The sequence below is a fragment of the Camelus ferus genome, chromosome 2, assembly GCF_009834535.1.
Source record: "Camelus ferus isolate YT-003-E chromosome 2, BCGSAC_Cfer_1.0, whole genome shotgun sequence".
Classification (NCBI taxonomy): Eukaryota; Metazoa; Chordata; class Mammalia; order Artiodactyla; family Camelidae; genus Camelus; species Camelus ferus.
Window position 1 is genome coordinate 38829928 of NC_045697.1, and position 17366 is coordinate 38847293.

At 34.6% G+C, this 17366-nt stretch overlaps 1 protein-coding gene across 1 annotated transcript in view; it reads left to right on the forward strand.

Moving 5' to 3' along the window:
* The window catches only part of THEGL (theg spermatid protein like), a 61197-nt gene that overhangs the window by 7923 nt on the left and 35908 nt on the right, over nucleotides 1–17366 (forward strand). Inside the window, exons 3-7 of the mRNA XM_006177341.2 lie at nucleotides 779–809; nucleotides 3734–3799; nucleotides 6861–6989; nucleotides 9965–10102; nucleotides 17178–17292. Of these exons, the coding sequence (XP_006177403.1) occupies nucleotides 779–809; nucleotides 3734–3799; nucleotides 6861–6989; nucleotides 9965–10102; nucleotides 17178–17292 (479 nt within the window). The remainder of the gene's footprint in view (nucleotides 1–778; nucleotides 810–3733; nucleotides 3800–6860; nucleotides 6990–9964; nucleotides 10103–17177; nucleotides 17293–17366) is intronic.

Here is a 17366-nt window from a genome sequence, read left to right on the forward strand (position 1 = left end):
TGGCCCACACTTGGAATTATTTCTTCAAGGTACATTTTTAGAAATAGAACTGGATTTAAGGAACAGAAGCATTACTGACTTACTACCAAATTATTTTTCATGAAGTATACTAATTTAAATGTCCACCAGCAGCATGCGAGTACTCATCTCATGTCACCCTTCCAGCATTATTAGCCTTTGTAAAAACTTTGTGCTAATTTGATAGTTTTAAAAAATCTCATTTTTATTTGCATTATTTTGATTACAAATTTTAACTTTTTCTTATGTTTATTAGCCCGTTATATGTCTTCATATATGAATTCAGTTCTTCTTCTTTGTCCATTTAACTTTTGACACCTACCTAAGTGTTTTTCTTATTTGTCTATACTTTTGTACTCTTCAAATATTAAGACTTTTAAACCTTTATCATTTTGTTACCAAATATTTCACCAAATTTTGATTTCCTCTCTAATTTTTTTTGACAGTTTTAGGTTCTAAATATTTTAAACTGTATTTTTCCTCTACATCTTTTGTCACCTGTAATGCAGATTAAAATCCAGTGATTAAGTAGGTATTGTTTTAGTTTTGCTCTAATTCAACTTTTTTTAAAAAAAAAAGTTTAACTCCTCAACTTATCTGTGGTTTACTTTGGTACGTGGTGTGACATATTTAATTTGGCCTTGCCCCTCTAAATAGTTATTTTTCCCAGCTCCTTTCTTTACTGATTTGTGATGGCTATCTTTATCATATCTTTGATTCTTATTGAATCTAATTTTTGTGTTTACTTCTCTTTTTGCAGATCCTGTTCCCTGTGACTTTATAAGGAAACGGTAAGAACACAGATACAGTGCTGTTCTCCCAGACTTAACGAAGGGCCAGCTTAGCTGGATGGCACGCTCAGTCTGTGCCATCCGAAGTGAAAGCCTGTCCTGGGGGTTTGAGAAGATTCCGTGCTTCCCCCTTGTCGTGAGGCCCTTTTCTAATGACAGCTCCTGTGGGAAGAGGAAAGAAGAGAGCTAAAGTGATTAAGGTGGAGATGTAGGAGAACTCTCCTTACAGTCATTCAGTGCTTACTTGTTTGCTCAGTACTGTGTGTGGCACATAACAGAGCTGAACCTTTAAGGGACTTGGGATTCTGCATGGACAATCTCATGTCTTAGATTTTGTGAAGCTCCAGGTTAATGTGTCCCAACCTTCTCTTGCCTCTAATTCAAGTGCAGTAGCTAATGAAATTTCAAGAACGCGCCCTCTATGAAAAAAAAAAAAGTGTGTGTGTGTGTGTACATACAGTGTACAAACTAGATGCCTCCTGAAAATAGATGCATACTCTTGGTTTGGCTGAGATGTAGTTAGAAGAGGTAACAGAACAGAATCATTAAAGAGAAAATACCAAGGGTTCATATATAGATGAATTTGAGAAAATAATATCAGATTTTATTTTTATCCACTCTTTTAATAAGTGGATTAAAACCATTCATATTAATTGTTATTATTTAACATTTACATTTATTGTTATTATTTAGACTTATTTTGCATTTTCAATTTACTGTAGTTCCAGGTTTTTTCCCCTCACATCTTCTAGGCAGCAAATACTACTACCTTATGTTTATGTGATGCTTTGCAGTTTAAAAAATTTTTTCTTCTCCTGAGAATCCTGAGAAGTCGATAGGGTGGGTATAATAAAACAGATTTTACTGAGAGAAAATGAAATTCAGAGAAAGGATGTCACTTTCCCAAGGTTGTATGATGGCCGAGTAGGAGATCAGATAGAACTAACATTCACAGAGTTTTACTAAATGTTCACTTAAAATACCAAATTACTTCAAATAAACCTATGCCAAGTAAGTATCTGCTGTGGCTAAATAGGGAATGAAATCGTTTACACCTGGTAAGTTTTTAGACTTAAGGAGACTGTGAAGAAAGTGTTTTTAAAAGTTTTTGTCCTTGCAGTTGTTATTACTGCTTCTTGCTTTTGTTTGAATGGCTAACTTGGTTTGACTCTATGGGGAAATTGTTCTCTCTCTGTTATCCATCCCCGTTCCAGTCCTCTAAAATAATCTTGTTAAGCAAATGTGCTGTGCCTGATTGTTATGAAAGAAAATATTTTCTGAATATAAGCAAAATAGTTAAATGTAAAAGAGCAATTTGACTGAAAGAATTTTTTGAATTACTTCATCAATCCAGACCTGAAATCATTTCTGTAATTGTTGCTAAATAAACATACACATACTGCTCTGCAGCCAAGGTAAGGATTTCCAAAACTTGCTCAGCTCTTAGCAAACTGTAGAAGACTAATTATCAATGAAGACATGGAACAACAAGGTAATTTAAAAAAAAACCCAAAAAACACACCTGCCTTCAAGAGTTAAAATCCTTCAACCACATTCTTTTGTTTCTGCACAGGCTCATGACTAGACATTGTGAGGTAATGTAATACACGAGCAAGAAGGGAAGCCTGTGTTAAGATGAAGAGATGTAGCTATGGTGACATAACGCACAATAAGTGAATGAAAAGCAGAGGTATTGGTCAGCTCTCCACACAGAATTAGCAAATGTTAATAAGATCATTTCCAGTTGAAGTAACAACCCAATTTAAGTATCTACAGGAATAAACTAGGAAACTGTGGATAGTCTTGTATAAAATGATACATTAAAGGAACACTGTTTAGCTGGTGAAGAAAAGGTGGAGGGAAAATCTTGGCTTGGAGGTGATGAAGGAAGCCAGAAGCTAACTTGCTTGAAAAGATTGATACACAATAAGATACTCTGTCTGCTGATGGCTTGCTTTCTCCCCCACCTAGCCACCCTCCCTGGAAAGTTGGTGCAGGCTTTCTCAGCAGGGCTCATGCAGTACCTCCAGGGCAAAATCATTCTTTTGTTGAGTAAGGATGTGGATTTTTTTGTTCTGGTACAGACAGTACCTTCATTGCTTCTAGGTAGTAACAGACATGGCTTGGGAGTTGCATTGTATCCATTTACATAGCAGATTGCAAACATTTCACCACCGAAGAATCTTTTGGTTATCACAAACCACCACCACATTCTCACGTTTAGAAAGATTTGTTGTTGTCATTGTTCACAAAACAAATCATATTTGTTATTTTTTTTTAAATTAAGGACATGTTTTAGTATTAATCCGTCAGCATGAAGTAACATATGGAGATGATATAATTCTGAAACAAATCTGTTATTTTGGGTGTCATCTGCAACCTGATTGTGGGTGGGGTAGGATTCCGTTTGCCTTTGGAAATGTTCTAAAGTTTGGAGACTCCCATCATTGTCTTCATAGATCCCCTAAGGATTTGGGAGCTTTAGACTGGGAACCCTTGAATTAAGCAGCAGATAAAATGCAGATAGGTTTGTTGCAGTAGGAAACGGGATAGTTAGAAGAATCCAGAATATGAGACACTGAGGGAAAAGGGTCAGGAGGTGGGATACTTCTCTTCCTACCTTCGAACCTGTATTTTATTTAGGAGCCTCTTTGAGCGATAACACAGTTCAAGCCGTCTGAAATGTATTGCCTTACCCAGCTTACTGATAGTTCCATGAATCCACCTTATGCGATGCTTAAACTAAGTTTATATTTTAAACAATTAAATATCAATTCAGTTGAACTCAACGTTTACTGAGCACATACTACTTTGGTGTTTTGTTTTGTTTTCTCCTTCAGATGGGATTTGTTTTGGTAGGAGCCATCTAATGTAATCATACTTGTTAGTCATTCTCTTTGAATTAATCAGCTGGTATTTATTAGTTTTTTTTCTAGGAAGAGAATTCAAGATCTTTCTAGGCCTAAGAAACAATGGGGAGCCCCAGACAGGTAAGGCAATTTTATATAGTCTTGGTAATGATGTATTCCTTACAATAAATAGGTAAGTGTTATTCTTACCTGCCCACTAATGCTGCATCCCAGCACCTCTCTACTCCACTGGATCCATTGAACCAATATTGTCACTTCAGTTGAGTCAACACAAGGGAAGCAAACCCTAGGTCAGTGGTTCTCAAATTTGTCTGCACACTGGAATCACCTGGAAAATTTAAACATTGACTGATGTTTTGGTCCCAAGCCCAGAAATCCTTAATTGGTCTAGGGTGCAGCCTAGGCTTCAGGAGTGTTGAAAGGTCCCCAGTTGATTCTAATAGGCAGACAGGTTTGAGACACACTGTCCCAGGGTGTTACTCCACACTCTTTTGAAAGACTTGTGTCCATCCTCCGAGTTCAGCTTGTCTGCTTCTAACATCTGGTCCTGCTGTCCCTAATCCTCTGCCTAGAGCACACCTGTTTTCTAGATCTCCAGACCCGCTGTCTTTTCACCCTTGGTCTCAGGATTCCTCCTTTCCTTTTTCTTCCTTTTCTTTTTCGGCTCCTGAGTAGGTGCTTTTTTATTTTTTTAATTATAGATTTTGTTTGTTTATTTTTTTTGGTGGGGAGGAGATAATCATGCTTAATTATTTATTTATAGAGGAGGAAGTACTGGGGATTGAACCCAGGACCTCGTGCATGCTAAGCATACACTCTACCGTTTGAGCTATACCCTTCCTCTGTGCATTTCTTTTTAGCATTGAGTGATATTCCATAGTCTGGCTGTACCGTGGTTTATCTATTCACCTAGTGAAGGACATGTTGGTTGCTTCCAATTTTTGGCAATTATGAATAAAGCTGCTATAAATATTCATATGCAGGTTTTTGTGTAGATAGAAGTTTTCAACTCATTTGGGTAGGTACCTGGGAGTGCAATTACTGGATCACATGGTAAGAATATGTTTAGCTTTGTGAGAAACTGCAAAACTGTCTTCCAAAGTGTGTTCCATTCCCACCAGCAATGAATGAGAGTTCCTGTTGCTCCACATCCTCACCAGCACTTGGTGTTGTCAGTGTTTTGTATTTTAGCCATTCTAATAGATATATAGTGGTTCATTGTTTTAATTTGCAGTTCCCTAATGACATGATGTAGAGCATATTTCACACGCTTATTTGCCATCTGTATATTGTCTTTTGTAAAGTGTCTATTCAGATCTTTTGCCCACTTTTTATTTGGGTTATTTGTTTTCTTATTGTTGAACTTGAAGAGTTCTTTGTATATTTGGAATAACAATACACTATCAGATGCTATAGACTGAATGCTGTCTCCCCCCAAAATTCATATGTTGAAATCCTAACTCCCAATGTGATGGGATTTGTGATGGAGGTGGAGCCTCTGGGAGGCCATAAGGGTGAGGCCACCTTGAATGGGATTAGTGCCCTTATAAAAGAGACCCCAGAGAGCTCCCTTGTCCCTTCCACTATGTGAGGACACAGAAAGAAGATTCCCCTCTCTGAAGCAGGAAGTAGGCCTTTACCAGATGCTGAATCTGCTGGTAGCTTGATCTTGGACTTTTCAAACTTCAGAACTACCAGATATTAATTTCTGTTGTTTATAAGCCACCCCATCTATGGTGTTGTTATAGCAGCCCAAATGGACTAAGATACCAAATATATATTTTGCAAATATCTTCTCCCAGTCTGTGGCTTATCTCTTCATTCTTGTAGTTGTGTCTTTTGTTGAGCAAAAGTTTTTAATTTTAATGAAGTCCAGCTTATTAGTTTTTTCTTTCATGGGTCATACTTTTGGTGTCATTTACACATGCATCATTAAATCCAAGGTCACTTAGATTTTTTTCTTATATTATCTTCTGTAAGTTTTATAGTTTTGCATTTTAACATTTAAATCTATGATACATCTCAAGTTAATTTTTGTGAAAGGTGTAAAGCCTGTGTCTAGATTCTTTTCCTTCTTTTTGCATGTGAATGTCCAGTTTTTCCTGCACCATTTGTTGAAAAGGCTCTTCTTTCTCTATTGGATTGCCTTCACTCCTTTGTCAAAGATCAATTAACTATGTTTGTGTGGGTCTATTTCTAGGATCTATATTCTTTCCCTTTGATCTATTTGTCTGTTATTTCACCAACACCACATTGTCTTGACTACTGTAGCTTTATCCTAAGTCTTGAAATCTGGTAGTGTCAGTCCTCTAATTTTCTTCCCTTCCTTCAGTATTGTGTTGGCTGTTCTAGGTGTTTTGCCTGCCCATATAAACCTTAGAGTTAGTTTTTTAATATTCCAAAGTAACTTGTTAGGATTTTGATTGGGATTGCATCAGGTCTATAGGTCAAGTTGGGATGAACTGACATCTTGACATTATTGAGTTTTCCTATCCATGAACATGAAATGTCTCTCCATTTATTTAGTACTTTTATTTCTTTCATTGGAATTTTATTGTTCTCTTTATATAAATCTTGTCCATATGTTGTTAGATTTATATCTGTGTATTTTGTGGTGCTAATGTTAATAGTGTTATATTTTTAATTTCAAATTCAAAATGTTAATGCTAGTATATAAGAAATCAGTATACTTTTGTTTATTAATGTCATCTCTCACAACTATAATCTAAAAAGAATTTTTAAAAGTCTTGGTTTTAAACATTAAAAATGTAATATGCTTTAAATTCTTTTTTTCATTGATGGATTCATACACATATACATTGATGAGAGGTATACATCGATGAAATGTCTTATGAATATTGCCAAAACTGTCAATAATCTTAGAACACTCCCTTCCACCCCATCCCTCTTTGAAACCAGTAGGAAAATTAAGGGAATGATTTTATTAATAGGTTCATTTTTGGTTACCACCTTTTAAGACAGTTGATAAAAGTCTTATTTTATTCTTATTTTAATTTCCAGAAGTAGTATGTCTACTTCTGATGCCTGATAATTGTAAAATTCTGTAATAGAGATAGTTCTTGAAATGAAGTAAAATCAGTAGAAAAATCGTCAAGAGCTATTTCTAAGATGTCCACCAGCAGTGAATTTCTTACCATTTTGTTTTTCTGCTTTTCAACAGAAAACTGTTTTGGGGAAATCAAGATCCTATTCGTCCTGTTTCCCGAAGTGCTTTGACAGCTCAACTGACCAAAAGACTGGAGAACCTTGCCCAGCCTAAGGAAGTCTCCTACCGATATGTACCTAACAGGTCAGTGTTTATGTGTTACTAGGTTGTGTGTTATCATGAACACAGAATTTATTGAGGATTAGGGATTGTATATCTGTTTCCAGTCTGATGCTATAGGAAAACTTTTCCAGAGCAACATCTGTTGTTTAGCTCTTGCACACTTACATTACATCTTACAGTGTTTTGGTTTATCAGGATTTTGATTTTTTAAATACAATTAGGGTATTATGCAAGGATATGTACCATATACCACTGTTGTGGATGAACTTATCTGTGCATGAAACGATGCATTTTGTTTACCACCCTTGGCTTAATTACCATGAGTTAATTAGGGCATCTGAAGGGAAAAATGTTGTTAAGGCTTTTGATGCCCACTGTCAATTTGTTTTTAGTGCATATTTGTTGAATGACTGGGCTTTCTGCTGGTTGGCTCTTTGAGGAAAGAGTGTAGAGGGAGGATGGGGGAAGGGTACAGACAGTGAAGGACATTAAAGTAAGGAAAAAATTGAAGATACTATTATTTATCTGAAGTTTGGTTTCCAAGATAATTGAGGTGGCCATGTCTCTACCTCTTTCTGTATACAACTTTAGTCAGAAGTCTGCAAACTTTTCCTGGAAGGGGCCAGGTATAAAGTTGGCCACAAAGTCTCTATTCCAACTACGCAATGCTGGGAAAGCAGCCATAGACTTTTGTAAACTGAGTGTGCCTTTGTTCCAATAACATTTAAAAATTTTTGTATCTATGTTCATGAGGGATATTGGTCTGTAGTTGTCTTGTAATGTCTTTGTTTCTTGTGGTGTCATTGTTTGTTTATGGTAATGCTGTCCTCATACAATCAATTGGAAAATGTATAGAATTGGTATTTATTACTTCTTTGTGGGCTCCAATTACACACTTATTAGGCTGCTCGAAGTTGTCCTACAGTTCATTGAATCTGTTCTCTTTCTTTCTCTTTCTGTTTTATTTCTCTCCATGTTTTCACAAACCTTTTTCTCTCTAGTGTATAATGTACTTACTGTTAATCCTATACAGGGTTTGGTTTTTTTTTTTCATACAACATAGTTTTTATCTCTAGAAGTTCAATTTGGGTATTTTTATATCTTATCTCTATTTAGTGTGCTCCATCTTTTAATGTCCTTGCCTACTAATTCTGTAATATGTCATTTCTGGGTCTATTTCTAGGGATTGATTTTTCTCATGATCAGTCATAATTTACTGCTTCTTTGTATACCTGATGATTTTTTATTAGGTACCAGACACTATAAATTTTACTTTGCTAGCTCCTGCATATTTTTCTACTCCTGTAATATTCTTGAGCTTTGTAACTTTGTCATCATTCCATTATTTATAAGTGCTTTGATCCTTTCAGGCTTTCTTTAAAAAAAAAAAAAAGCTTTACTGAGATATACCATACAATTCACTCATTTAAAGTCTACAGTAAAGTGTTTTGTAGCGTATTCACAGGGTGTGTAACCATCACCAAAATTTAATCTTAGAACTTTTTGGTCTTCCCTAAAAGAAACACTGAACCCATTAGCAGTCAATCCCTACTTCCTTTTAACTTCTTTCCCAAGCCCTAAGCAGCCATTAATCTACTTCCTGCCTCTAGAAATTTGCCTATTCTGGACATTTCATTTCAGTGGAATTATACAATATGTTGTCCTTTGCAATTGGCTTCTTTTACTTGGCAAAATGTTTTTTCAAAGTTTATGTATGTGGTATGACATATTAGTACTTCATTCCTTTTTATGGCTGGATTTATTTCTGCTGTATAGATTTGTCACACTTTATTTATCCATTCATCAGTTACTGGACATTTGGATTATTTCTGCTATTTTGGTAACTGATAATGCTGCTATGAACATTTTTGTACAGGTTTTTGTGTAGAGGTATGTTTTCATTTCTTTTGGGTATATAGCAAGAATGGAATTATTGGTTCATATGGTAATCGTATGTTTAACTTTTTTGGGAACTGCCAGACTGTTTTCTAAAGTGACTGTGCCATTTTACAATCCCACTAGCAGTGTGTAGGGTTCCAATATCTTTGCCACATCCTTGCCAACACTTGTTATTGCCTCTCTTTTTGATAGTCATCCTAGTGCCGGTGAAGTAGTACTCATTGTATTTTTCATTTGCACTTTCTTAATGACTTTTGATGTTGAGCATCTTTTCATGTACTTATCGGCCACTTGTATAGCTTCTTTGGGGAAATGTCTATTCAAATCTTTTGCCCATTTTTGAAGATTTCTTCTAAGTTGAAAAAAAGATGGTACTGAAACTTAATTTAGTCTGTGGGAAAACCTAGTTCCTAATGTTTCCATTTTGTCTGAAAGTGGAAGTCTCTACCAAGTGTTTAAATTCACCAAAGTAATTTATTTCTTAAAAGAGTATTATATTTCATTACCTTTGGAAATGCTTGTGCTGTAATACTTAGTGGAAAAACTTAAATATAAAACTGTATTTATGATATGTTTATTTAAAGAATGCTTATTTCTCAAACACACCAAGACCTTTCCCATCTCAAGACCTTATGCATAAAATTCTCCCTCTGTCTACAGAGCCTACAGTGATGAAGTCTTTTTGGTCCTTTAAGTCTCAGCATAGGTGTCAGTTCTAGAGAGACTTTCCCTGACTACTGTCCTCCACATAACTTTCCACCCCCTCACAAACCTACTCTGAAAGCCTCCACCTCTGGTGCATAGTCAGTGCCTTCATAGCACATATCACAACTATTTACCTGGTCTATATAGAAAATGAACTTTATTTGTTACAGGAAATTTTATGTTTTGAAATAAGATATTAGAAGCCAGCTGAAAACTTGATAGTTATAACCATTTCTAATTTCTCACTATGTAGAAAATAGCTCAGCAGCAGGAATCAACTGTCGTACCTGCTTCCTTAGACCTGCGAGGAGGGGTGTCAATGTTGGAAATTTCTATGATAATTTGAATTCATACTTGTTTCACTCATTTCTTTCTTCTTCTACAACTTTCAGGGCTCAATATTACTATAGTTGCGGTAGAGAGTCTGTAATCTGGGAGATCCCTTCTCCTACACTGTTTTGCCCACCTTCCAAAAGAATCCAGAAGCTGTCACAGCCCAACAGATTCAAGAAAGAGTATCTAATAAATAGGTAAAGTACCTTGAGAATCTCCATAAATTCTCCTGTAATTTGGTGAAATGTCACAATATTGTTATTATTTTAGTGTATGCATTTTCATAAAATAGAAGTCCACTTGTTTTTCAAAGGATCAAGGGGAAAAATCAAGTATTTGCAGCAATTGTAGGTAATCAGAAGATCATCATCAATAATTACATTTGACTCAAATTGTAGTGAAGCTAAAATTCACACTAAACTTACCATTATCAGCCAATTAAAAATATGCAAATGAAGCATTGCAGGTTTTTGCAGTTCACAGAACTTGATGTTGTCTTATGCCTCTGTGACTTTGCAAATGCTCTTCCTTTTGCTTTAAATGTTGAATTTCTCCTTGTCTTTAAAAAATAGCTTAAGTGATACCTTTCACATGGGAGCTAAGATTGTGATGAAGTTGTTGGAAAAATGTTAGGTTGCATTATTGGAATATGTACAGTATACAATTACAGGAATGTGACAGTACCACTGTACTCTACATTAATCAGAACACATTAGGTGTATGTGTCCACTTACAGGTGTTGTACCCTAAGAAACTGTTGATAAATTTGACACTATTCAGAAGGTGATGAATGAGTTGTTGAGTCTTCTGGAAACTATGTTATATGAAAAATAGTTAAGAGAAAGAATGTGTTTAGCTTAGAGAAGACACCAAGGAAGCAGTGATAGCTGTGACCAAATGTTTAAAGGCTTAGCATCTGAAAGAAGGAGAAGTGAGAGTAAAATTACTGAATCTTGATCCTAGAACTAGAAGTAGAACAAGGAATTTATAGAGCAGCTGATGTCAGCTAAGTGTAGAAAAATCTTTCTGATAGCTGTTCAGTAATGAAAATGTTTATCTGGAAAAGTCAACTGCAGTCTCCAACAAATCCATAAAAATATTCAAGCACAAACTGGAATGATGACTTTACATGAATTTTAGAAAAGATTCCAGCATTCAGAGAAAGGTTGAACTGGACAGCTTGAGTGTTTTTCCATCATAGAATCCAGCAAAAGAGGCCCAATTCCTCCACAGAATTTTTTCATTTGCTTATTTATCATTCAACAAAATCTGCTAATTTAGTTAAAATATGCATGTAAATTTGGTAGTTATAGATCTAGATCTATAAACTAAAATAATACTTTATTTAACTGTCACCACTTTTTGAAACAGCTAAGTTTGATTTTTCATATAAGTGAAACCCCCTTGAATGCTAAAACTTTTTGTATGTTTGAAAGTTCATTTCCCTGCTTTCCTAAGCAGATTCTTCTGATACTGAACATACATGTAACCTTTTTCATTAGCTTGAGATCTTTATGATGAACATGAGCTATCACGTAATACTTTAATTTAGAAAACCTCTCAGAAAATGTTTAATTATGAAGCACATTTCTTAGGTTAAGTGGCCTGGCCTCTTTAAATTACGATATTCACATATCATAGTTTTCCTGTCATTTGTCTTTTTATTGGGGGAATAGTCTCTAAGCAGTCTCTTTTCTGATCTTCTGTGTGCTGGAAATAGATAACCAAGCTCATTAGAATTTTGTGAGGGGAAAATGCAGGTCTTAGTGAAGACAGTGCTCTCCATTAAGTATATTACATGAACTTGGACTTTGTGACATATATTTTAGCTGATTCACCAGGAGGACTCAACAGCAGATTTGAGTAGTCAGAAGAAAGCATTAGCACACTTAAGGATAGGTCAGTTGAGATGATAAAGTCTGAGAAACAGAAAGAAAAAAGAATGAAATAAACAAATCCTCATAGCCCTATGGGATACCATCAAGAGTATCAACATATCCATAATGGGAATTTCATAAAGAGAGTCAAGAGATAGAGGAGCAGAAGGAATGTTTGAAGAAATAATGGCCCAAAGTTTCCTAGGTTAGATGAAAAACATTAAGCTACATATCCAAGAAACTTAACAAACTCCAAGTATGATAAACTCAAAAAGATCCACAACCTGACACAACATAATCAAATTGTCCACAACCAGAGACAAAGAGAAAATCTTGAAAGCAAGAGAAGTAACTCACCATATACAAAGGATCTGCAGTAAGATTAACAGATGACTTCTTGTCAGAAACCATGGAGGCCAGAAGGCAGAGGCATGACACAGTTAAAGCACTGAAAGAAAAATACTATTGGCTGAGAATATTCTATCTAACAAAACCATACTTCAAAAATAAAGAAATTAAGACATTTCCAGATAAACAAAAACTGAGAAAATTCATCACCAGCAGGCTTGTTTTACAGTAAATACTAAAGGGATTCCTTTGGGCTAAAGTGAAAAGACGCTAGACAATAACTCAAATCTACATGAAGAAATAAAGGGCATCAATAGAGTTAATTACACAGGTAAATATGAAAGACAGGATAATTGTGTTTTTCTTTTTATAGCTCTTTTATTCTTCTACCTGATTTAAAAGACAACTGCATAAAACAATAATTATAAATCTGTGTTGTTGGGCATATAATGTATTTAAAAAAACAGGGAGGGAATGGAGTGATATTAACTTGAATTAGAATGTTATAAGTTAAGACATACAGGGCAACAACTAAGAAAATAGTTTTTAAAATAACAAGGGAATTAAAATGGTACACTAGAAAAAAATCTAACATGGAAGAAGAGAGGAATGGTTGAGTAGAGGAACAAAAAAGATGTAACATACGAAAAACATAGAAAATTACAGGCAGAAATTCTATGTTGTGAGTAATATATTAAATGCAAATGAATTGAACACTCTAATCAAAAGGCAGGGATTGGCAAATGAATTGAACACTCTAATCAAAATGCAGGGATTGACAGAATGGATTAAAAAAAACATGTACTCAATAATATGCTCTCTATGAGACACATCCTTTAGATTCAAAGAAACAAGTAGGCTGAAGTCTGAAAGTAAAAGGATAGAAAAAGATATACGATGAAAACCAGCCACAGTGAGTGGCTATACTTATATCAGACAATATAGACTTTAAGACAAACATTGTATACATCTAACAACAGGACCCCAAAGCAGATGAAACAAAACCTAGTAGAACTGAAGAGAGAAAGAGATAATTCAATACTAGCTGAATTTTTCAGTATTCCACTTTAAATAATAAGAAGAACAACACACAGATCAACAAGGAAATAGAAGGCTGGAACAACACTAAACCAACAATACCTAACTGACACTTATACAACAGTACACCCAACAATAAGCAGAACACTTGTTTTTCTCAACTGAAATGTTCTCTAGGATAGTAATATATTAGATCATAAAGCAAGTGTCAATAAATTTAAAAGAATTGAATACATACAAAACTAGTTCTCTGATCACAGTGAAATGAAATTAGAAACCAATAGCAGAAGAAAAATTTTAAATATGTGAAATTAAATACACTCCTAAACAATGAGTCAAAGAAGAAACCACTTTGATATTTTATTAAATGAAAACACAACATACCAAAACTTATGAGATGCAGCTGAAGTAGTGATTAGTGGGAAATTTTAACTGTAAATGCCTACATTAAAAAGTAAAAAAGATCACAAATCATAACCTAATCTTCCATTTTAAGAGATTACAAGTGGAAAAGCAAACTAATTCAAAACAAGCAGAAAGAAGGAAATAATAAAGATTAGAGTGAAAATAAATTAAATAGAAACTAGAAAAACAGAGAAAATCAACAAAGCCAGAAGTTGGCTCTTTGAAAAAAAATCAAAAAACAAGACTTCGGCTAGACTTATGAAGACAAAAAGACGGAAGACTCAAATTACTAAAATCATGAAAGAAAGAAGGGACCTTTCTAAGGATTCATTTGCAAAAGAAGGGTTATTGCTATTTACTTTATAGAAATAAAAAAGGATTATATGGGATTACTATGAGCAGTTGTAAGAGCAACAGATTAGATAACATAAGTGGAATGGACAAATCCCTAGAAAGACAAACTACTGAAACTGACAAAATAATAGAAAATCTCAGCAAACCTATAACAAGAGATTTAATTAATAATTTACAAAAACTTCCTATGAATGGCTCAAGACCAGATGTCTTCATTGATGAGTTCAATGATATGTTTAGAGAAGAACTAACACCAATACTTCAGATTCTTTAAAAAAATAGGTCACTTCTCAACTCATTCCATGAGGTCCATATTACCTGATACCAAAACCAGAAAAGGTCATACAAGAGAAGAAAATGACAGACAGTATCTCTTATGAATATATATGTAACAATTCATATGAAAATGCTACATTTCAAGTTCAAATATCTAGGCAACAATCGCACCAAAATACTAGCAAAGCAAGTCCAACTACATATAAAAATAATTATACACCATGACCAAGTTGGATTTCTCCCAGGAATACAGAAATATTGTATTCTGTATTGGATTGGTTCAACATACTAAAGTCAAGGTAATACACCAAATCAATAGAATAAAAAAACCAAAACCACGTGATTATCTGAATAGACTCAGAAAAAGCATTTGACAAAATTTAACACACACCATGCTCAACAAACTATATATAGAAGTGAACTTACTCAACTTGATAAGGGACATCTACAAAAACCCCACAGCTAACATCATAATTGATGGTAAAAGACTGAATGCTTTCACCCTAAGATCAGGAATAAGACAAGAACATCAGTTCTCACCACTTCCATTCAACATCCTACTGGAGATTTGAGTCAGGACAATTAGGCAATAAAAGAAATAAAAGGTATTGAGGTTGGAAAGGAAAAAGTAAAACTATCTCTACTCATAGGTGACAGGATCTTATATATAGAAAATCTCAGGGAATTAACATTAAAACTATTAGAGCTAATAAATGAGTTCAGGAACGCACAGACACTAAGATCAATATACAGAAATCAATTGTGTATCTATCCACTAAAAACAATCTGAAAATTAAATTAAGAAACATGACTGGATAAAGAAGTTGTGATATATTTATACAGTGGAATACTACTCAGCCATAAAAAGAATAAAATAATGCCATTTGCAGCAACATGGATGGACCTGGAGATTGTCGTTCTAAGTGAAGTAAGCCAGAAAGAGAAAGAAGAATACCATGTGATATCATTCATATGTGGAATCTTAAAAAAAATAAAAGGACACAAACTTATTTACAAAACAGAAACAGACACAGACATAGAAAACAAACTTATGGTTACCGGGGGGGAAAGAGGGTGGGAAGGGATAAATTGGAGTTCGAGATTTGCAGATATGAACTGCTGTATATAAAATAGGTAGACAACAAGTTTCTTCTGTATAGCACAGGTAACTATATTCAATATCTTATAGTAACCTATAATGAAAAAGAATATGAAAATGAATATATGTATGTATGTGTATGACTGAAACATTTGTGGCATACCAGAAATTGATACAACATTGTAAACTGACTATATTTCAAAAAAAAAAAGAAATTTAGAAACAATCCCATTTGCAGTAACATCAAAAAGAATGAAACAATACATGCAATGGAGTATTACTCAGCCTTTAAAAAGGAAAATCCTGACACATGCTACAACATGGATGAACCTTGAGTACATTATGCTAAATGAAATAAGTCAGTCACACAAAAACACTGTATGATTCTACTTATACACAGCACCAACTCAAATCATACCAGACTACCAAGTCAAATTCATACACAAGAAGAAGCACATGAAAAGATGCTAACTATCATTAGTCATCTTGGAATTGCACATTAAAACCATAAGCTCTACTACTTACCTCTAGAATGGCAGTAATAATAATAATTAATAAACAAAAAGTAACTTGTGTTGCAGAGGATGTGGAGAAATTGAAACCCTCATACATTTCTGTTGGGAATGTAAAATGGTGCAGCTTATGTGGAAAATAGTTTTCCAGTTTCTCAAATTTTAAACATAGAGTCATTATATGGTCAGCAGTTCCACTCCCAGGCATGTACCCAATTGAATTCAAAACATAATGTAAACATAAGTTCACACAAAAACTTGTACATAGATATTGACAGTAACATTCCATAATAGCCAAAAAGTAGAAACAACTCAAATGTTCATCAGTGGATGCATGGATAAACAAACTGTGGCAAATTTAAATAATGGAATTCAGCCATAAAAGGAATGACATACTGATACATGAATCTTGAAAATATGCTGTGTGGAGGAAGCCAGACACAAAAGGCTACATATTTGGATGACTCTGTTTATTTGAAATTTCCAGAATAGGCAAATCCATAGAGACAGAAAGTCAATTAGTAGTTCCTAGGGGTGGGGGGGAGAGGGACAGGTAATAGGTATGGGATATCTCTTCAGGCTGTTGAAAACGTTCTGAATTTAGATAGTGGTAATAGTCGCACAATTTTGAGTGTATTCTAGAAACCACTGAATTGTACACTTTTAAAAGGTAAATCCTATGGTATGTCAACTATAAATCAATTAAAAAAACTAACAGACTACCCCTAGAGGGTAGTCAGATTCATTCGCGAAAAACTTTTTTCCATATTAGGTTTGTTTGTAGGTTTGTTGGTTGATAGGTTTCTGTTCCGGGAAAGGACTATGTGGGAAAATCAACCGAGTTGCTGGGAGTTATGACCAGCAGTATTTCAAACTGCACTGCAGAGGATACTGGCCATCACAGAAGGGTCCTTGGTAATGACTGGAATTCTTGTATCAGGGTTTTGATATGAGGTTTGAGTAGGAAGTAAAATATTTTTTAAACTGGAAGTCTCAATCCATTAGTGGATCATGAAATCAATTCCGTTTTTTTGTTTTGTTTTGTTTTTATCAAATGAAATTTTAAAAATCAGAATGCATTGCCTAGGGAAAGCATTGTTCCATGATCATTTTGTTTCAGATATATGCACAGACTTACATACACTGTATCACAATATAAAATGTGCTTCTTACCTTGGGTCATAGTGAAACAACTTTGAGAAACACCAGTCTGGTAGGTAGAAAGAGCACTAATGATTATGGGAAAAGAAGTTCCTAAGATAGAAACAATTTGTATAATTGATTGGAGGTTGATTATAAGAATGAAGAAAGTAGTTATTGTTCCTCCAATGATTATAATATTTCATGTTTCATTTGCATATAGACCCTTCAGTGATTACTCAACAATAAATTCTCTTCAAATCTCTGACCCTTCTCCCCGGATATTACGACTCTCAATAGCCAAAGGCACAAATCCAGACTATGTTCCTCCAAAAAAGGTAAGTGGGCCCCTGTGAAAGAAAAAATTCCTGATAGACTTTGTAACATGTAATGAGTATGTAATTGTAACGTG